This window comes from Heteronotia binoei, chromosome 8, assembly GCF_032191835.1.
Source record: "Heteronotia binoei isolate CCM8104 ecotype False Entrance Well chromosome 8, APGP_CSIRO_Hbin_v1, whole genome shotgun sequence".
In the NCBI taxonomy this organism is placed as follows: domain Eukaryota; kingdom Metazoa; phylum Chordata; class Lepidosauria; order Squamata; family Gekkonidae; genus Heteronotia; species Heteronotia binoei.
In genome coordinates, this window is record NC_083230.1 from 21,372,422 (window position 1) to 21,395,734 (window position 23,313).

A 23,313-nucleotide genomic window follows, 5' to 3' on the forward strand; every position below is an offset into this window, starting at 1 on the left:
CATCTGAAAGAAAGTCCTGTTCTCCTTGCTAAGTCCCGAAAAACAAATAATGCCTTATCTTTACAGAACTCTATTGTTTGTTTCAAATAGTACAACTATGCCCTCCTAACATCTAGACAATGTAGCCTTCTCTTGCTCTCTGAACTTAGTACAGAGAAAAATATCTTACATATATAAAAGCCGAACATCCTGGCATTTTCCAGCTCTCCCATTGGCTATGGTGCATACCACATCAGCCATTGGCCTGTGAACCACCAGTCAAACAACTTATGTGCCATTGGCTGAGTCCACTCCTCTTCCCTGCCCACTGCCAGCCCCAGGACAGATGAGGATTGGGCCACTGGGGAAACTGCTAGGCAGTAGCTGTTGCTAGGCAACCAAGTTTGCTTTTGTCAGTGAAATGCAACCAACCTTGGTTCTCATACTAAAAGGAAGGGGCAGGAAGCCCTTTCTAGGCCTCTTCTGGCCTTTGAGGGAGAACTCATTGGGTCCAGTCCTGACTAGGGTTGCCAGTTGGAGGTAAATTCCTGGATGTTTTCTGGTGGAGTTTGAAGATGGCAGGGTTTGGGGAGGGGAGAGGCCTTGGCTGAATAGAATGCCAGTCCACCCTCCAAAGCAGTTATTTTCTCCAGGGGGAGACAGATCTGTTGTCTGGAAGATATTGATCAAGTTTATCGTGTCTCCTCAACTTTTGCCCTCAAAAATGTGTTGCCAAGGGAGGTACATGTCAAGTTCACCAAGAAAAAAGTGAGGGATTCAATTCTTAAACAAACAAGAGACAAACCAGTAACATTAGCAGGGACAAATGTGAGAATTTTGAAAGAAGTGCCGTGGCCAGTTAGACAGAAGAGAATATCAAACCTTAGCGTCTTTTCTGAGGGAAAAGGAGGTTGCTTACACTTGGTTAACACCCGAAGGGCTTTTATTTACTTTTGAAGGCAAAAAATACAGGCTGAGGATTTTTTGGAGAAATTTGAAGACAAAGATAATAAGAAAAAGGAGATGGTGATGGTGAAGAATCTTCAGAAGAGGATCACTCTGGGGGAACAAAGACCTACCTAACACGATCTCATAATAAAAAAGATAAAGAGGATAACAATAAGAAAAATCCATGATGGCTTCAATTCTTTCAATTAATGTCAACGGCCTTAACTTTCCTGCAAAATGGAGAAAGACCTTTGCTCATTTATCTAAATTTAAGGCAGATGTAATTTGTTTGCAAGAAACCCATATATTATTAAAAGATCAACATTTATTGAGAAATAAGAAATTTGGCAATCTCTTCTTGGCTTCTGACCTGAATATGAAGAAAAGATGGCCTGGCAACATAAGTGAAAGATAAACTTAATCTACAATTTTTATTTGCATCAGATGATGGAAGAATTTTATTAGTTGAGATCGCCATTGAAGGTAGGAAAATTTAATTGGCTAACATCTATGCTCCTAATGAGCACCAAGACAATTTTTTTTAATTCTGTAAGCATGCGCAACCTTTCTCATTGTGGATTGGAGTGAAGCTGATCTCTGCCAGAACTCTTGTTATATCCTCTAGTATAGGAAAAGTGATCATACCTGGGGGATCCAAATACAGCCAGCTCAGGATTTTATCTTTTTGCTTATGCTCAAGATGTAGTTATCTCAATCTCTAAAGACTACGCCATAGTTCTCCATACAATTCTCTGTTGGGGATGCTGAAGAAGGTTCTCCCACTTGCACATCGGGGCTCAGATCTGATGTGGACCCATCAGACTTGACCAGTAACTCCTCCTCTCCTGTCAAACATGGGGGAAGGAGGCCTGCAAGATACTGTGGCTCATGGTGGGTACAGATACAATTGTTGTGGATACCCTGACCTAGCCATGGCAATCCATGCAACAGTCACCTCCAGGTTGGACTACTATAACTCGCTTTACGCTGGCCTGACCTTGAGACTGACCTGGAAGATCTAACTGATCCACAATGTGGTGGCATGAGACCGGACAGTGACACCAAGGACTGCACATATACAACCTGTGCTGTGTCAGCTGCACAAGCCAGTGGAGCACCAAGTCAAGTTCAAGGTTTTGCTTCTGACCTTCAAGGCCTTGAGTGGTCTGGGACCAACATATCTGCAGGACCACCTCCTCTTGTATATCTCCAGGAGAGTGTTGCGCTCCTCAGATAAAAATCTGCTGGTGATCCCTGATCCTAGAGACATCCAGCTGTCCTCAACCAGGGCCAAGGTCTTCTCAGTCCTGGCTCCAGCCTGGTAGAACTCTCTGCCAAATAACATCAGGGCCCTGCAGGACTTACGTAATTCAGCAGGGCCTGTAAGGCATAAATATTCCACCAGGCATTTGGTTGAGGACAGTGACAGTTTACATTCCGGCTGGTACACTCCCTTGCTTGCCATCTCCTCAGAATGATTTAATTCCTCTCCCCCATGTTCACGAGGAGCCTACAGGCCAGAAATAGGAGGAAACTATTTCACCACTTGATGTTTTAAACTGACATATTTATAGTTTGTACTGATGTTATGATTTTAATATTTTATAAATGCTGTACATCACCTAGAGCCCTACAAATGTAGGGATTAGGTGATCCATAAATGTAATAAATAAATAAATAAGTACACCCACTTGGATCTGTGGGTCAACTGAAGGTGTCATCCCATCTTCCAAATATTCTGGAGACATTTTATGTAGTTTGGCTGGCCATCCCATTGATGGATGATACAGACACCACAGAACCACTTGGATTCGACAACCAGTGGAATCTGACCCACTGGTAATTTGATTTCTGTTTCCCCTTCAGAAACTGAGATTGGTGATAACCACAGTTTCAGAGGTGTTTTAAGTCCCTCCTGGAGTTGGTTCTGGGGTCTGAACTGGTCCGATGGTGGGATGTGGATTTTTGCTTATCCTTCCCCTTAGTCTTAGCCTTCTTAGTAGGTGGCTCAGAAGATGTGTGCTGTATATGTGGAGATCACAATCCAAAATGGATCCAATGAATCCTGGATCCAGGGATGTGGGGGAGCCAACCGTGTCAAATCTGATGATGTAGTCACAGATGGCTTTTCTGGAGCCATCATGGATGGGGAGGGGATCCGAGGCTCCAAGTGCCTTTTCCCACAATGCTGCCTTTAATTTAGAAGCTCTATCTCCTCTGGCTTTGGGGGTAAATCTTTGGTAGGACTTACATGTGGAAGCTTTATGGTCTTTTGCCAGGTAGAACAGATACAGATAATGCTTGTCTGTTTGAGTCATCTTTGCACTACAAGAAGTGCATTTCTTAAATAGCACTTTCTGAGCCATGTTGATACTCAGAAACAGTTTGAAGAACAGCACCACAATTCCTCACTGTTTTGAAGGTAGACTCGATAGACTGACCTACTCCTTCTACAGTAAAAGAGTAACTGAGGACAGGGGCATGGCTTTGTGAAGGTAGACTCGATAGACTGACCTACTCCTTCTACAGTAAAAGAGTAACTGAGGACAGGGGCATGGCTTTGTGAAAGCACATGGTCCCTGGATGGGAACAAGCTTCTGGCTCTGGTGCACATCACCCCCTGGAGGCTTTTAGCTGCAAAAACCTACTGATAGGCAGGCCTGCTCATGCACAGTCCCTACGTGGGATGAAGATCAATGATGAACAGAGCATTCCCACCATCCCCCAGGCAAATGGGGAGTGACATCTGCACACTGGGATGCTGCTGGCTGAAGTCCCCCCCATTTTAGTGCCATACCCACCCACTGGCATTGGGAAGCACTTGCTGGGAGCGGGGGCTGGAATCTTAGCTTTCATGCAGATTAAATCATGCACTTTCAGCCCACTTTCAATGTACTTTAGTGATAGTTTTCAAGTTGATTTTGCTGTTTCACACAATAAAATTCTGTTGCAAAGTGCATTAAAAGTGCATTACCCAGCAAGTGTGAAAATGCCATTTATCTAGTCAATGACCAGTTCTTGATGCAAACTAAACTGTAGTAAATAAACAGCTTACTCCTTTCCTGGAATCTGCTTGTGTCCACTCACAGGAAAGTCACCCGTATATTTTGAGAGCCATGTCTGAATTCAATGGCATTTACTAAGCTACTGCAATATTTGAACGCATTCAGCATGGTATATCGAGGGTGAGAGGTAATTAAGCAGCTACAAACTTACGGTTCATTTTTTGAAAGATTTATAGCTTCTCCGCAGTCATAAAAAGGGTATGTACTGGATGCAAAAAATATACCATCATCAAAGGTTAGACGTAGCGGAACTAAAACATGGTCTATCGGGGGGGAAAAAAAAGATTGAAAATGAACAGGTATAATTGCAATAACTCCCCATTTCCAGTCACTAAAAATACCCTATGAAAGAATCCGTTGGAACACATGGATCATAGCAATTTGATGTTCGCTCTGAATGAAACAGTGTTAAATCTTAGTAACTGCAAGAGCAAACATTAAGTGGGGAGTGATGGAGGAACTATGTTCAACGTTTTAGTTCTGACCGTTCTGTGCCTGTTTGAGAGGGATAATTGTTCTGTTACTTAAAAACGCAAACAAAAACAAACAATAAAACGAACAATAAGAAAATAAGATGCTAGGTCAGGAAAAAAAATGCGTTTTTAAATTAATTGTCTTTTATGTCAGACAGCATGTGCCCTTCAACATTTATGAATTCTACACTATGAATAAAGTGGATGGCTTCAGAGGTTACTGAAATATGTTCTCCACATAATAAGTTAACCCTAGCATATTGGAAAGCTAGTCTGTTGCACTTACTTCCTCTTTAAATGGGTTTGGATTCTAGATCCTTAGTGAACTAAAGAAAGAGGTGTATATACATAAAATGGGACTTCCCTCAATGAGGCTTCCAGCTATTTCTCTTATAGAAATCATCAAGCCCCCGTGACAACCTATTTCACAAGCTGTTGAGCAATTTCAAACTCAGATTTCCTCTTAACAGCTTTTTGAAAGAGTGTTGACAGGTTAAATTTAAGGCCACTTTGTGAAGAATTCTGAGGGAAATTCCAGGTTGTTTTTTTACTTCAATCTTTATTCTGGGGTCAAACACAAAATTGGGTAGTCAAAAAAAAAAAAGGTGCAAGTTAATTCAGTACTCCGTTTAAAAACTGGTATTTACTAACAGCATCAGATTATTTACATTTGATGGAACTCTTTGGAAGAAATAGGTGTGCCTGGGAGCCATTGAACTAACAGCTCTTGCACTTAAAGCAGTCTACAAGAGGTATCATGAAAAAAAAGTGTGAGATTTTTACTTGCTAATAAAAATATAAAGATTGCAGTAACTGGAAAAAAGCCCATTTGGAAAAATGCCCACATGAAATAAGCCCATACAGGGGAAAAAACCCCACAGAAAAAAGCCCACATGGAAAAAAGCCTACATGAAAAAAATACCATTTAAAGCACCATAGATATTTATAATTGTGGATAACCATTCACCTCCATTTATAAGAATGAACAGGTATTACCAGGCCTCATCTTGAGCAGGAGCTCACAGGAATGGAGCTCTGGAACACCTAAATTTTGTTGTGTTCTTTCTTTCTTACCCCTCCCCGCAAAAAATACTTGCTTCTGGACTCCATTGTTCAACTCTCCTGTGAGAATTTTGCTGAACTCTACGATTTGACAAATGTTCTAATATTTCCCCCCACAAAAAAAGGGGAAATAATCCAAACCCATAAAGCAGACAGATGGAAATCTTCCTCGTGCCACTGTGGCCACATAGGAGAAAGTAATTTTTAAAGTGTGATGGGAGTAAGGTTTTATTATGACAATTATAATTCAAGAAGCATTTTAAGGCAGATGCTGAGCGGATATAATTTAGTACACCCTCCAGTGATGTCGGGGATGAGTGGCATATGCAAATGAGTTACACAAATATGCTAAAGAGTTCCGGCACCTCTCTTCCTATGAAATGACCCCTGGGTATTACCTGTATTTTATGTTGTTATTTTAGGATTAAAATGTATTCACATGCAACGATTTGTGTTGTGATTTTGTCAAGTATTATTAAATAATAATTTTACTATGTTGTTAGTATATTTGATGGACTGCAGAGGGACCTGGCTTGGCACAAACTAACACTGGCTAACGTACAGGCAAGTCACCTAGAGGTGAAAAAGAGGAAATATGAGGCATTACATGACATGGCTGCCACTTCTGTGCAGCAATATGAGCAGGTAGAAGATGAACAATTACTTAAGGAGGCCGGCTAATTTGCAATGAAGAATTATGCCCGAGTTATTATTGTTGCTATTATTGTTCTTAAATAATTGTTACGTTTACTATTAGGGTTAGGTAATCTTTTCTCATGGTCACTGGGTGTGCCACAATGTATTTGGTAAAATACAAGTAAAAGGGAAATTGAGCTAGGAAATCAACTTATTTTAATGTTATCTTAAGGTTTTGTTATCTTATGGTTTTAATTGTTAATGATAAAATAAATATATAATGTTAATTATTTGAACATTTTAAGCCATATAGTTGTTCAAAAGCTGTGAATACTATTTTATTTATTTATTTCATTCGATTTATATCCCGCCCTACCCCACCAAAGCGGGCTCAGGGCGGCTCACAACACAAAGTTCTAACAATAAATCATTTTAAAATACATGAATAATTTATACAATAAAATAGAGTAAAAACACAATTATCAGTATGCCATGCTAATTCTTCCTTCAAAATTCAGCTATTCAAATATTCCGATATTCAGATATTCTGATGTTCAAATATTCAGATGTTCAGATATCAGTCAGTTGTACTAGACAGTACTTTAGAAATTACTTCATACCAATATTAAAAAGGTTAACAAATTATAAATTAATAAATGTAAAGTTTTTTATTTTATTTAAAATATTCCTATATAGAGTTTAATTTCCGTTATTGTTTTTCCTTCTTAATAAAGTTCATCGATAATAAAATGGCCACATTTCCTGTATTTTCCCTTCTAAACCATTACACTCAGGAGCATTAAAAAGCCCTCTTCATACAGGCCAATTTTGTATAGTAATGAATTAATATACTAATAACATAGCAAAATTATCATTTAATTAAAATCATAACACAAATTGTTGCATGTGAATATGACATATTTTAATCCTAAAATAATATAAAATATAGGTGATACCTGTTCATTCTCATAAATGGAGATGAATGGTTATCCACAATATCTATAGTGCTTTAAATGGCATTTTTCCATGTGGGTTTCTTCCATGTGGGCTTTTTTCTGTATAGGCTTTTTTCTGTGTGGGCATTTTTCCACGTGGGCTTTTTTCCCGTGAACATTTATGACCCTGGGTTTTTTTCTGTGAACTTTTTTCCTGTGGGCTTTTTCATGGAACCGGAGATTGCCAATGCTTAAAATGGGTACATGCAAACAGTTTTATACAAAATCGTCAATCATTATGAATCAAAGGGACAAACTACTCTGACCTTTGTTTTGGAAATGTCACAAAGTGGCATCTTATAAGGCTTGGTCTTGGGATTGATAAATACAGGACAGACAGCATATTCACTTCGCTGACAAAATATAAACATCAATGTCACCTGTGCCATTCTTTGTTCTGTTTAGCTATTCTCTTTACAAAATAATTATCCTTCAAACTTCTTTTTTTTAAACGTAGGAAACACTAGTGTAAAATTGGGCAAACTGGACTGGTATGGAAAATATCTAATAACTAATGGGAAAAATACTGTCTATACTACTTCTCTATAATATCTTTGGCCCAAACTCTAAAACAACACAAACAAAGAGGGTTGTTTTGAGCCTCCTCTAGCAACTGATTCTACTTAATTAAACCGGAATACAAATAGTTGCTCATATGCTTATATGCAACAGTCCTTTATGCAAAACCCTAGAGACCTGTGGAGATGCCCCCTATGGATGAATGACAACTGAACATGCTGGAACAGCCAAGTTATGTTTGCAAGTTGGAAGAAAGTAAGTAAATTTATCTACAGGCAACTGAATTAATAGTTAATCCAACTGAATACAGATTTAATTGTTTAGAAATGGCAAACACTGATAAGTGCATAACACAGTTAATTTTGTTATTATAGTGGCCCTGTGTCTATAGTACTGCCAATATGCTACTGAGCTCAATTCAAGGTGTTGGTTTTGTTCTTTAAATAGCTTGGGACTGGGGTATCTAAAGAACTGTCTTCTCCCATACATTCCTGTCCCAAAATTAAGATTACAGGGAGATGCTGTCCCAACTATCCTACCAATTGAGAGCCAGTTTGGTGTAGTGGTTAAGTGTGCGGACTCTTATCTGGGAGAACCGGGTTTGATTAGCCACTCCTCCACTTGCACCTGCTGGAACGGCCTTGGGTCAGTCATAGCTCTTGCAGAGTTGTCCTTGAAAGGGCAGCTGCTGTAAGAGCTCTCTCAGCCCCACCCACGGGGCGTTTGTTGTGGGAGAGGAAGAATAAAGGAGATTATGAGCCGTTCTGTGACTCAGAGTGAAGGGTGGGATATAAATCCAATATCTTCTTCTTCAGTTAAGAGGCTCATCTGGAGGGTACATGAAAGAAGCCCTTTTCCTTAGTAGTCCCACAATTCTGAAACGATTTCTCCAGGGAGGTATGCCTGGTTCTCTCATTATCATGCTTCAGGGGACAGTTGAAGACAGATTTGTTTATGGCTGAATTTGATTGATTTACCTTTTATTACTGGTAGTCCTAATTGGGCTCTTAAAATATTATTTTTATTGTGTTTTTATAATCATTTTATTTATATTGTAAGCCTCTTTGAGTTCCATAAGGAGAAAGGTAGTTAATAAACATTTTAAATGAATAAAATTAAAATCTACTTAAAAGGGCTTGGAGAAAGATGGGTGTATACTAACAGGAGGCACGACTGTTTCTTTACCTTGGCCTTCAGGTGTTGGAGGGATTACCTCTGGAGAATGACAGATAATAGCTTCATCTATTAACTCTGCCTGATGACTCGTTTCACCAAAGTGACACTGTAGCTGGTCATCTTCATTTAAATCTGGCATAGGGGTTAGAGTCAATTCTACCTAGAAAGACCAATAAATGCAAAAAGAAATTGGCTTGAAATCAAGAGGCAGAAGGGTAGGCTCACTTACAGAATGGAAGTGAAAGGAGATGCCTGGTTTTTAAACTGAGGACAGTGCTTTGTTCCACAGACCTAACCCTGGCTCTTTTATTTTGAGAACCAACAACGTAGGCTGTACAGTACTAATCTCTCTCGATTGGATCAGCAGTGTGAGCTGAAGACTGGACATCAGGAATTGAAATTGCCAGAACAGAGCTGCTGCCAAAGGTAGACCTTCCGTAAGTCCCCACAGTATTAGGAGAGTTGCTATGTTGGATGAACGCCTGGGGTAGGAACAGAGTTAGCTATACCACATCACCTGTAAATGTCAGACACTTGACAGGAACCTCTTCCCCTAAGGATGGAATGTATTTTATTGTCTCACCCTGAAAATCAGTTTAAAAAAACACATATAACGCTTGTTTCTTTTCTTTGCAGCTTTGCTTCCAGCCCAAGTGCAACAGCTATTGAACGCAGAAGTTATTTAAACTTTCCCAGCATAATTAAAACATGTTAGCCACACAACTACAATGGCAGAGGACACTGTAGGAGTCACGAATCATGCTTGGAAAGAATGGAGAGGCTTGTTTCAAAGGGATAACAAAGAGAAAGTTTCCTCAAAATACCCATTCAGAGCAGGAGAGCTGAAGCGATGCTTTGGCTGCCAGGCAACAGAAATAAGCGGGTTGAGTGATGTCTGGTGGCTTCCTAAGCCTTAGAAAGTCGTGCCAGCCCAGCGCTCAAGTCTTTGATGACTTCTCCGATGCAAGGCAACAAGCAGCCAGAAGAAGGCTGGGAAAAGACTGCAATGGTTTTTTTTGAATTGAATGAACACCCTGAGTCATCTGCATGTTCTGTTCCTGCAACTGCTCGTTCTTTTTGAGTTTGTTGGTCTATTTTACTCCAAGCAGCTGTTTGCTACTATGCATCTGTAAAAGCCATGTGGCCCATTTTCCTTTATGAAATGCAACATGCCTGGGGTGAATGTATGAACCACACTGAACAGCAAGCCGCCAGAGCACACTATAACGAGAAGGTACAGTGTGCCATCTTCTTCTTACAGGAACAAACCCTCCCCCTTTCTTCTTTTTCACAGAAAAGCTGTTTTTTTCCTTCAAAACAGAACATTTTTTTTTTAATTTGAAAAACAATGTGCTTCACACATTCACGTAGCCATTGAGCAGGTCTGGAAAATCAAATATTTTCCTGAAATATCTATATATTTCCCCTCCCTTCCCTTCCCCAGCACCAGGCTCTGCCCCCCCCCCCATGCAATCAGAGGAGCGACAAGGCTCCGAGTCGGCCCTACCCACTTTGACAGGACCCGGGCTGATTCTAAATTGTTTGAAGAGCAGGCTGGAGGAAGAGGAGTTTCACCCCCCCCCCTCACTTTGCCTCCTTCAGCGTGCTCTTCAAATAACTTAGAATCAGCCTGGGCCCAGTTGAAGTGGGTAGAGCTGAGCACCATTGCCCGCCCACTCCCCCTTCCCCCACCCCGGCATGATCAGAGGGGCGCCGTGATGAGGCTTGGGCTGCTTCAACAGGGCCCAGGCTGATTCTAAGTTAGTTGAAGATAGCGCTGAAGGAGGCAAAGGGAGGGAGGGGTGAAACTCCTCCTCCTCCAGCCTGCTCTTCAAACAACTTATATCAGCCCAGGCCCTGGAAGTGAGTAGGGCCGACTCTGAACCTCATCGCTCCTCTGATTGCATGGGTGGTGGGGGGCAGAGCCTGGTGCTGGGGAAGGGAAGGGAGGGGACAGCTGTGGCGGGGAGCTGAGCTTCGTCGTGCAGGGGGGGGGGTGGAGCATGGCGCTGCTTTGTGGCACTGCAAAGGGCAGGTGGGTTGGAGCATGGTGCAGCACTAGGGAAGGGAGGGGGTGGAACGTGGCGCTGGAGAGGGGATGGACCGTGGTGGGGAGCCGAGCCTTGTGGGGGGGGGGACGGAGCACAGCATCGTGTTGCGGCACTGCGAGGGGGGCGGGGGCAACAAGGGGGGGTGGAGGCCCAGGAGTGGCAGCCTGGTTGCTAACAGGCCATGGACTGGTATTGGTCCACGGTTTGGGAACCCCTGCTATATAACATAAGTATACCCCCTCATGTAACCAGTTATCTTGAAAAGAATTTTTAAATTCTGTGCAGAACTATGTGATTAGCTTCTGATCCACTGCAAAGCCCAATTCGAGGAGTTGGTTTTGACCTGTAAAGTCCTACATGGTTTGGAACTGGTGTATCTGAAGGACCATACATTCTGCCTGGGAATTACAATCACAGGGAGAGGCCCTCCGGACTGTGCCACCAGTCAAAACAGATCCTTCAGTGGAAACATGAGAGAGAGCCTTTTCAGTGGCAGCCGCACAATTATGGAACAGCTTCCCCACAGAGATGCACATGGCCCCTTTGATCTTTAGGAGGCAGTTGAAGACAGTTTTATTTGGGATGGCATTTGGTTAAGTTTATTAGTAGTCCTAGGGTTGCCAAGTCCAATTTAAGAAATATCTGGGGATTTTGGGTGTGGAGCCAGGAGACATTGAGGGTGGAGCCAGGAACAAGGTTGTGACAAGCATAACTGAACTCCAAAGGGAGTTCTGGCCATCACATTTAAAGAGACTGCACACCTTTTATATGCCTTCCCTCCATTGGAAATAGGGGCACCTTATTTTGGGGCTCATAGAATTGGACCCCCTGGTCCAATCCTTTTGAAACTTGGGATAGTATTTTGGGGAGAGGCATTGGATGCTATGCTGAAATTTTCATGCCTCTAACTCAAAAAACAGCCCTCCCCCAGATACCCATGGATCAATTCTCCATTATACCCTGTGGGAATCAGTCTACATAGGGAATAATGGAGTGTCCAGCAGACATCCCCCACCCCCCGCTTTCTGATGACCCTGAAGCCCTGGGCCTCCAAACCAGAGGATGACCCTGGGCCTCCAAACTAGAGGATCCCCTGCCCCCACCTGGGGATTGTGCAACCAAAAAAGAGCAACGTGGATAATGGAGCAGGAATAAAGGTATAAACCACGAAAACCAGCCTCCAAATTTATACGAAGTGTTTATTAAAACTGTTATCAGTAAAGTTTTTCTTAAGTAGTCACCAACAAATCTGTACAGAACCAGACATTAAAGGAAAATCACCTAGTCACCCAAAGTCACTGAATAACAAATTAATGTCCAACTTTCGTAAGGGTCCAGGTGGCGATTCCAATGGTGTAGTCCTCCACAGAGACCGAAGCTCCCAACAACTTTTTCCCGTACAGCTAGGCACAAAATAATTCACTACACGGTTGTACTTAATCCCACGTTTTGCTTTTGCTTTGACGAACTTTCAAAAATTGCTTCCTGTTCCAACTGCTGTCGCTTGTAACAACTGACCACATCATTGGAAAATGTTACAAGCGACAGCTGTTGGAACAGGAAGCAATTTTTGAAAGCTCGTCAAAGCAAAAGTGAAATGTGGGATTAAGTACAACCGTGTAGCGAATCTGTGCCTAGCTGTACAGGAAAAAGTCGTTTGGAGCTTTGGTCTCCGTGGAGGACTATACCATTGGAACTGCCACTTGCACCCTTCTGTTATGAAAATTGGACATTAATTTGTTATTCAGTGACTTTGAATGACTGGGTGATGTTCCTTTAATGTTTAATTCTGTACAAATTTGTTGGTGACTACTTGAGAAAAACTTTTTACTGATAACAGTCTTAGTAAACACTTCGCATAAATTTGGAGGCTGGTTTTCGCGGTTTATATCTTTATTCCTGCTCCACATGGGGACTGGCAACTCTAACTAGTCCCGGTTTTTATATGCATTTTATTTTGTGTTTTATCTATGCTGTAAATTGAGAAGAAAGGCAGCGGATAAAAGTTTAAAATAAATAAAACAATCTTCCTTTAAGAAAGCACATAATCAAGTAGCTATTACATGGAAGAATTTCCTTTAAAATATTTTGAGGTAGTTATGTACATGACTATACCAAATCACACATTTTTAAAAATTCCCGTGTCTCCATGAATTGACAGTGGCTCGGTGGTAGAGCATCTGCTTGGTAAGCAGAAGGTCCTAGGTTCAATCCCCGGCATCTCCAACTAAAAAGGGTCCAGGCAAATAGGCATGAAAAATCTCAGTTTGAGACCCTGGAGAGCGGCTGCCAGTATGAGTAGACAATACTGACTTTAAGAACATAAGAGAAGCCATGTTGGATCAGGCCAACAGCCTATCCAGTCTAACACTCTGTATCACACAGTGGCCAATAATATACACACTGTGGCTAATAGCCACTGATGGACCTCTGCTCCATATTTTTATCTAACCCCCTCTTGAAGCTGGCTATGCCTGAGCCGCCACCACCTCCTGTGGCAGTGAATTCCACATGTTAATCATCCTTTGGGTGAAGAAGTACCTCATTTTATCCGTTCTAACCCAACTGCTCAGCAATCTCATTGAATGCCCACGAGTTCTTGTATTGTGAGAAAGGGAGAAAAGGACTTCTTTCTCTACCTTCTCCATCCCATGCATAATCTTGTAAACCTTTATCATGTCACCCCGCAGTCGACGTTTCTCCAAGCTAAAGAGCCCCAAGCGTTTTAACCTTTCTTCACAAGGGAAAGTGTTCCAAACCTGTAATCATTCTAGTTGTCCTTTTCTGCACTTTTTCCAATGCTATAATATCCTTTTCGAGGTGCGGTGACCAGAATTGCACACACTTTGATGGACCGAGGGTCTGATTCAGTATAAGGCAGCTTCATATGTTCATATGATCCATGATACACACAAAAATTCTGTAAGTTCTAGACCAGGGGTGTCAAACTCATTTGTTATGAGGGCCGGAGATGACATAAATGAGACCTTGTTGGGCCGGGCCATGTCAGGTTGGGCCAAGCCATGTGTGTACCTATTTAAGATTTGGCAGCAGAGATATAAACTTTATAAAGGACACAAACTCAATTAAAATATATATTTTTTAAAAAACTTAAAACATGCTTAAAATGTTAGCACTCATTTTAAGGTGCTTTTCTTTGTATTTCTCCCATGGGACCCAGGGAACTGGGCACAGTAAGTTGTAGCTCTTCCTTTCTTTCCACAGGGGACTGAGGGGGGGGAGCCTCAGCCAACAGAAGGAAAAGAGGCTTGGCTCAGTAGCTCCGCTGTGCAATTGAGCGAGCCTTGCAAAGCAAGCTGTTATGTAGAAGGAAGCAAGATATGAGAAGGAAGCAGGTGACAACCAGTTGCTCGGGGGCCTGATAGGAGCCCTCCGGGGGCCTGATTCGACCCCCAGATTGCATGTTTGACACCCCTAACTCTAGACCATGGAAGTGTATGCTACAATACAGACATTACTCTTTAGGGTGCCACAAGACTCCTGATTATATTTACAAAATTCTGATTACCTTGCCCAAGACCCTGCGACTCCTGTTTTGAGGCTGAGCTCTTGTAATAGTCAAGCAATTACCATCTGGGCTCCAAAGCCAATTATTTGCCCTAGCCGATCTTTCACAGTCTTTTTTCCTTGAGCACCTGAAATAATTATAAAAATTAAAATTATTCCAAGCATTTTTTAAAAAAAAATGTTGATCAATGCTCATTTATCAAAACGCAACAAGAGTTCAAACACATATTAATTGACAGAGGGAAAATGAAAGAGTGTATGTTTAATATTTCACTTCCTCCCATCAGTTTACTTATTGCTCTTTATCACAGGATGATTGCCTGTGAGCATGTTCAAACAGTAACTATAAATGTACATATATTTACTTTGAATGCAATTAACTATACATCAGTGAAAACCTGATCTAATAGAAAAATTGTGTAATAGAACACTAACTTTGCCATTAAGAAGTGAAATTGTGTCCATGAACTGTGGATTATTTTTGCCTATTCTTTAAATGATACCCATTTCTTTACCACATCTTTAGCCTTAGCTTGCCTAAGATTTTGGTCTGTGGGCTCCTGCTTTTTCAATAGAGAAAAAAGCAACCATTTGCAAAGAATTTTGCACGACACCATGACTAGATGGAAAGTGGAAGAAAGAAGTTTTTATACCCTACCCTTCACTTGGAGTCTCTCAGAGTGGCTTACAATCTCCTTCCCTTCCTCTCTCCACAACGGACACCTGCGAGGTAGGTGAGGCTGTGAGAGCTCTCCTGAGAACTGCTCTTGAGAGATCAGGTCTGTGAGAACTGTGGCTTACCCAAGTCAACCAGCAGCTGCATGTGTAGGAGCGGGGAATTAAAGTCCACACACTTACCCACTACACTAAACTGGTTCTTAATATATTCAGTAAATATGCTCAGTTGAAGTATCTGAAGAAGCAAGACAAGGAGTCTGGGTGAACCTATTGTGGGGCCAAGAGGTCCACTGGGACTCCTAATAGGGTATTTTGGGCTGGATACAATGTTTATTTCAGGTCCTCTCTAAAAAAGTATCCTAAAGCATATGACAACCCCTCTGGGCCAAGAACCCATGTTTCTTAGGATCATTCTTCAGAGAGGGCATGAAATAAACATTATACTAGGTCTAAAAGATGGCATTGGCAGTCCCAGTTTGTTTTCACAAATGCTGGTTTAACCACTTTTGCTCCAGCTAGACATCTCTGGGAGTGCAACAGAGTTGGAAAACAAGCTAGGATGTCTGTGTTTGTACAATAATTAAACCTAACTTTGGCTAACAAACTTAGTCAACAGATCCTAACTAACCATAGTTCTGCAGAGGCTTCCATTTGAACAACCAACATTAAGCACAGTTAATTAAACCATATTTTTTATCACGTCCAAAATGATTATGGTCTCTGGATATCTGAATGTGTACTAAATCATGGATCCCTGACATGGCACCCACCAAAACCTTTCCTGGTGCCTGCCAAGTCCTTTTAGAAAGTGGATGGGCCCAGGTGTCATTTTTGCCCAGTATGGCATCTAACTGGCCACTAGAAATCTGATTTGTTACGTTTTTTAAAAAGAAAACACTATTTCAGTGGCAGCTGCCACCACAGCATTTATTGCGCTTTTCATTAACCTCTCCCACCATATATATTTTAAATTACTCCTCTTATTCCCTGCATTTGGGCTTCCTCTATATGTGCATGTGTAGCTTTGCCTTTCCCAGCAGCTATTTTGTGAAGGTGTCCCTCAACCCTGTCAGAATTCCAAAGGTGCCCATGGGGTAAAAAAGGCTGGTAACCCCTGTACTAGATGGTATACTGTATTTGACATAAGAAGAGTTCTTCTTGCTCCAGTAATTTGTTTCACACAGAAACAAACCAAATGCTTCTGGGAAGCCTGAAGGTAACTGTCTTAGTTTGTTGTTGTATCTGAACGTGGGCAATCTTTAACATATTTAGTTGATAGACCAAAAATAGACTTCAGTGGCCTTGGACCAGACCCCAGAGTAAGCCCACATAGGATTGAACCGCTAGCTTCCATGAATTTGGCTAACTCCTTTCTAAGTCCTCTAAGCCACTGACCATCTTGTGTGTATTGCCAATCAATTTAATAGGGTAAACCCAAATTTGATTGTTATGGGTCAAGAAGGGAAAAACTCTCTCTATACATGTTATTCACATAGGCATAATTTTATAAACTTAGGCATCTCCCCCCACCCCCTCCCACAACTGAAAAAGCCAAAATGCTTTAGCCTTTCCTTGTTGGGAAATCCCAAAGCCCCTTTGGTTGAATGTCTCAACCTTTCTGAGCTAGGCAATCAGTTTTCCTGGTATATGGATAAGCAGAAGAAGAAGATGAAGAAGATATTGGATTTATATCCCGCCCTCCACTCCGAAGAGTCTCAGAGCGGCTCACAATCTCCTTTACCTTCCTCCCCCACAACAGACACCCTGTGAGGTAGATGAAGATATTGGATTTATATCCCGCCCTCCGCTCCGAAGAGTCTCAGAGTGGCTCACAATCTCCTTTACCTTCCTCCCCCACAACAGACACCCTGTGAGGTAGATGAAGATATTGGATTTATATCCTGCCCTCCGCTCCGAAGAGTCTCAGAGCGGCTCATAATCTCCTTTCCCTTCCTCCCCCACAACAGACACCCTGTGAGGTGGGTGGGGCTGGAGAGGGCTCTCACAGCAGCTGCCCTTTCAAGGACAACCTCTGCCAGAGCTATGGCTGACCCAAGGCCATGCTAGCAGGTGCAAGTGGAGGAGTGGGGAATCAAACCCGGTTCTCCCAGATAAGAGTCCGCACACTAGGGTTGCCAAGTCCAATTTAAGAAATGTCTGGGGACTTTGGGGGTGGAGCCAGGAGACTTTGGGGGTGGAGCCAGGAGACATTGGGGGCGGAGCCAAGAGCAAGGGTGTGACAAGCATAATTGAACTTCAAGGGAGTTCTGGCCATCACATTTAAAGGGACTGCACAAATTTTTAAATGCCTTCCTTCCATAGGAAATAATGAAGGATAGGGGCACCTTCTTTTGGGGCTCATAGAATTGGACCCCCTAGTCCAATCTTTTTGAAACTTGGGAGGTATTTTGGCGAGAGGCACTAGATGCTATACTGAAAATTTGGTGCCTCTATCTCAAAAAACAGGCCCCCCAGAGCCCCCGATAACTGCAGATCAATTCCCCATCATTCCCTATGGGAATCGTTCATGGAGGTGCATGATGGCTCTGGGGGAGGGGCTTCCCCCGCCGGCCAGCTGACTGGGGGAGGGGGGAAGCCTGTAAAACCGGGGGATCCCCCTCTGGGACCTGGGGATTGGGAAGCCTACCGCACACTTAACCACTACACCAAACTGGCTCTCCTAAGCAGCACAGTGAGACTTCATCATGTTAACTGTGGAAAGAAATTTGCTGCAGCCTTCTCAGAAAACATATTCAGGCAGCAGATAAGGTCTTCGGGGGAGTGGGTCGGAACATGTATGCTGAGTCCACTACTGTTGTAAGTCGAACATGGTACCCCTATGAGCATAATAACTCACTACCGGAAAGCTCTGTCCACTTGGTCAGGAATGCTGCTTTTTCTCCTCTGACCACAGGAATGAAGCCTAAGCATATCTCTGCAATTGTGGCGGCTGGGGTGGGACCGCCATACTTTTTTTCTGCTGCTCCTTCACAAGTGGCATTTTCTTGCAGAATGTTTAGTTGGAATAGGGCTTATGTGTTATTCATCTTGAAAGTATCCTCCACTCCCAGCTCAAATAATAACACCTATGACTCTTCTTCTAGAAAGTGTATTTGTATTAATTTTTCTTTTATCTATCACGAAATTACAAAATATCAAAAGACGGCATTTGGCTGCAAAGGACTGGAAGGTTTCATAACTGCGACGGAGAGGAGATACCAGTAGAAACCCTTCAGCAGAAAAGCTGAAGAAAACTTCAATATGTGACATGTTCGAGTTCAGACATCTACTTAAGTCTCCTAGCCACTTGGACCCACACTTTAGCCATATATCTGAGGCTAGTCTACTTAGGGGTGGGGTATTCCATGCTTGGCTTCCTGTTGAACTTCTAGATAATTTCATTGCAACAGTTCAAATGTCTAAGAAAGGAAGCAAATCCACCTGCTTTCTATAATTAAATAAACCCTTTTGCACCAATAGAATATATTTCATATCACAAAATCCCATGTTTCTGCCATGGGGTTAATTAACCTAAAAGTCACAAGCAAGTTGCCTGACATACCTATTCCCTATTACTTATTTAAAAAAAAATCAGCCTGGAGACTAGGCTTCCCAACCCTCCCGCCCTGGTGGGGGACCCCAGGATTTCCAGCCTCTTCCCCCGCTCCCCCAAAAAAACGGAAGTGGGGGGAGGGGGGAAACGGCACCAAGGAGCGTGGCGAGCCGCCCCATCTCGGAGCGGGCGATGCCGCTGCGCGGCTGCGGCCTCTTCTCCGTGGCTGCTCCTCAGAGATGGGCTCAAGCTGGGCCCATCTCGGAGGAGCAGCTGGGATGGGGTGGGGAGGGGGCGGCAGCGGCGGCATCGCCCGCTACGCTCCGCCTCTGAGGTGGAGTCAGAGGGGGGGTGGGGGTGGGCCAGGAGCGTGGCGGGCCGCGGGTCTGGGTCCTTCAAGGACCCGGACTCGCGGCTCGCTGCGCTCCTGGCCTGCCTCCACCCTCCCCTTCTCTGGTTTCGCCTCGGAGGCGGAGCGGGGCAGGCCACGCCGCTGCGCTGCCGCCTTTTCTTCGCTTCACCATGGCTGCTCCTCCGAGATGGGCTCAGGCTGGGCCCATCTCAGAGGAGCGGCTGCAGTGGGGTGGGAAAGAGGCGGCAGCAGCATGGCAGCGTCGCCCGCTCCGCCTCTGGGGTGGAATCGGAGAAGGGGAGGGTGGAGGGAAGGAAGGCATTTAAAAAGTTGTGAGGTCCCTTTAATTTTGATGGACAGAACTCCCTTTGGAGTTCAATTGTGCTTGTCACACCCTTGCTCCTAGCTCCACCCCAGTGTCTCCTGGCTCCACCCCCAAAGTCTCCTGGCTCCACCCCCGAAGTCCCCAGATATTTCTGGAATTGGACTTGGCAACCCTACTGGAGACTAATGGTTTGGTTCAGCAGATTTTAAAACTTATTTTTGAGGTATAATTTAGCCAAGTGGCAACTATTGTGCCAGAATGCTTTACAGAAAGCTCAGGTGAGGCTATGCCTTTCACTCCTTAACAGTGACTGAATAAACATTATGGAGTATTTTTAAAAATATATATATACATACACTTAGAATCTCAGTGCGGGTTATTTTTGGTTATATCTTCTGCAAACGTATGAGTTCACCCTTTAGACACCCTCTTGCCCTCTGACATGAAGAGAAACTATTTTTGAGAACTACAGAAAAGCATGCACAACTCTGCACAAAGCAATTATAATCAACGGTCAAACTATAAAGAAAAGCAGAGACTGGAAATCCTTTTAATTCCAAATAGCCAATTGAAAATCACAAGCAAACTGCTTCAAGCCCAAAAGAAAAGCACCTTTTGACATTATATTTTTGCCATTTTTTTTCACTGTAGTTCACATTTGCAGTCTTGGAATAAAACTGATCCAATAACAGAAATTCCAGACAGGTTAAACTGTCATGTCTCCCATAAGATGTCCTGGGACTTGTAGCTCCATGATGTTCTTTTAGAAATCTGTTACTCTAAAAGGCACTATAGTTTTTGTGGCTTGTTGAAAAGAAGACACTTGAACAGATTTTATTTTAGTATGCAAACAGCAGGAAGTGTTTCAATGTATTCAAGTTTATAACTTCACCCCTTTTTAAAAGCTGATTTCTAGTTCGTATAGGTGCCACAATAGGCTTGAATATAGAGGGGTATGTAAACAACAGAGTGGATTAGTCAAGCAAACAAAAGCACTATTTTATTTTATTTTTTAAAAAGTAGCCTTGTAGTTTCTCCTTCCAGGAAACATCTAACTCAAGATTTTGACTATTAGGTCTTACCACCACCAGAACACTTGATCTGATAAACTAAATGGAAGATGAAATTGGTCAAAGGGTCTTGTAAAACTGACATAATCACATTTAGGACAACTGCATTTAGTTCCAAAAGGAGATTACTATGTTCTACTGCCCATTCTACAGCCCACAAGTGTGGTGCTCAGAAATGAACACAAACTGTGCCTGCATAGCCTTAGAAACTCAAATGAAGAAAAAAGAAGGAACAGTTTTCCCACCCAATTGTTTCTAAGCCCCCTTTACCTACTGGAAGGGCTGCATTTAGGAATTTTTAGGGTTAACAATACTAGAATAAGACTACTTCCAGATAAATGCTAGATGTTCACCAGCTGCGGCTTAGCAATCACCGTTTTCATGCAAATTATATACAAACTATATCGATAAAATATGCAAATTAGATTCTTCCCTGCTGCTCATTATATGTTTATACTGTGGTAATTGGTGATGAAGAATTATTCCAGTTCTGTTATAAATGCTTTAAAGAAATTATTCAGCAACAATATCATGAAAAGAATTAACTTGCATAATATATGTCTCTCTACAATATAATATGCAATACTTACTTTCCCTCTGTTACACACCAACCACAATAAGGATCCTGAGCATAAATACACTGATCACAGGTAGAATAAAGATTGCATTCCTGTACAGGCAATCGAAACACCTAGTAAGAAAAAAAGAACCATAAACAGGCAAAAACGGTAGTGATTTTAGTAAAAAATGAAAGAATACTATTTTGGGCACTTATAAACAATATCAATTTGATACATTCTGTGACTTCCCTTAAATATGTTTGTAGTTTTTTGATGCAGGATGCTCCTTGTAGAAAGTTTTGCTCCCTCCACTTCAAAGTGGTAGGAAGTGGAATGGACAGGTTAAATGGCTGCCAGGCATTTAACTCTTCCCAGGTGATTCTCCCTCCTGTTTCTACTGACTATGGAAAGCTGCTGGGAGCAAATTGGATCTGAACCAGCCAGTTCAGGGCATTTTTGTCTTGGTTTAGGGTTTGGTCTGGGAGCCACCCAAATCCTGAACTGAACCAGAATATTTGGGTTTGTGCCCATTCCTACTCATTCCTACTCATTACTGCTAGGACTGGCTTAAGGGTTATCACCTATAAAGCCCTATATGGCCAAGGACCTGCCTACCTTAGGGACCGCCTCTCTCCATATGTTCCCCAGAGGGCACTGCGTTCCAGTTCACAAAATCTTTTGGAAATCCCTGGGCCTAAGGAGGCCAAACTTAAAACAACTAGGGAGCTGGCCTTCTCCATAAAAGCGCCCCAATGGTGGAATCAATTACCGGAGGAGGTGCGGGCCCTGCGGGACCTCAACCAGTTCCGCAGGGCCTGCAAAACCGTCCTCTTCCAAGCGGCCTTCAAGACGTGACCAGACTGAATATTACGCTGCCTGTATAAATAGAGACTGTAGCACCACCATATAGTTTTTAGCTTTTTAACATTAATTTATATTTGTATCTGTATTTGTATTTATATTTGTATTTATGTTGTGTATTGATTTTACCCGTATTGTCATATCATGATACTACATCATGATAGATTGTAAGCCGCCCTGAGCCTGCCCCGGCGGGGAGGGCGGGGTATAAATAAAACTTATTATTATTATTATTATTATTACAACACCATAATTACATATTTTCCCCAGGAGGACTAGTTTATTTATACCATTTGATTGATGTCTGAAAACATCAAAACTATACATCAAATCATGCTCTTGCACATACACACTCCAAGACAGGTACATCTGTTTATATCCCATAATGCCTAAAATCCTACAGACATTAGGATTCATTAGGCTCCTAGAGACATTAATATTCTTTCATAAATACTAAACACCATTCAATCCCTGTAATATTCTCCTCCTTCAGTGGGAATACATTCACGAGTAATTACATATTTTAAGACAAAGCACTAATTTCATTACCCTGGCAATAAGAATCAAGTCAGATGGAGCATACTATAACGCACGAAAAAGCTCCTGCTGATGGTTCTTAAATGATATTCTGAATTTAGGCAAGAAAGTTGGTTAAAGAATCTCATCAATAAAAGCCAGCAAGAATAACGGTTACTGTGTAATATTTTATTTACAAATGGGAATAATGCTAACTTCTCTTAGAGCTGCCACACATCTGCTTATGCATCGCATGATACAGAAATGACAGATGTTTCAGGGGGATATTTCCTGATCTCTACACGGTATCTGGGAACCAGTTAAGAGAGGAGTGAACGTCAAAAGACATTTGCTCCAGGCAAACCCACTGCTTGTTTTTTCAACAGAAGAAGACCCAAAGGGAAAAGCTAGAGAAGGAACCAGGAGAACTCTCTTCGCAATCTTTGTTTGCCCATCAGCTCCAAAGTCCTTTTTATTTAGTATTCTTTCCTAGCAACAGGACTTGCTGCTGCATGCAGTATTCTTAATGCTCTTACTACCACAATTTTGGTTGCAGCAAGCACCTCATCTTCAAGTAGCAACTGACATTTACAGATGAACGAGCAGAACTCAAATTGCACAATTACTGACAATGGCACTGTGGTTCAGCACACCGCGTTTAGAAAACACGAATTCAAATATCAGACTATCCTGATCACTGGCAAGTTGTTATCACTCTCATGATTTTTTCCCATTGCATGGTTAGCTTCAGGATAAAGAAACCTATAATTTCATTTATTCTTATATTTTGATCTTTCTTCTCAACCAAAGTCATTCTGCCATGTTTGGGGAAAAAATACATATTGCAGAGTAAGAGTTTTGCCAGAATGAACCAATTTTCTTTTAACAGGACTCTGAGACCCAGTGAAGGGACAGGTAAGCCTTGCTCTAAGGTGGATAATTCTATTATAGTGTATTAGCTACACT

At 42.3% G+C, this 23,313-nt stretch overlaps 1 protein-coding gene across 1 annotated transcript in view; it reads right to left on the minus strand.

Annotated features, from left to right (window-relative positions):
- The window catches only part of PLXNB2 (plexin B2), a 171,113-nt gene that overhangs the window by 139,309 nt on the left and 8,491 nt on the right, over positions 1-23,313 (minus strand). The window contains exons 4-7 of the mRNA XM_060244805.1: positions 21,001-21,101; positions 14,434-14,560; positions 8,863-9,013; positions 4,144-4,255 (exon numbers count right to left, since the gene is read on the minus strand). Coding sequence (XP_060100788.1) covers positions 4,144-4,255; positions 8,863-9,013; positions 14,434-14,560; positions 21,001-21,101 — 491 coding nt within the window. The remainder of the gene's footprint in view (positions 1-4,143; positions 4,256-8,862; positions 9,014-14,433; positions 14,561-21,000; positions 21,102-23,313) is intronic.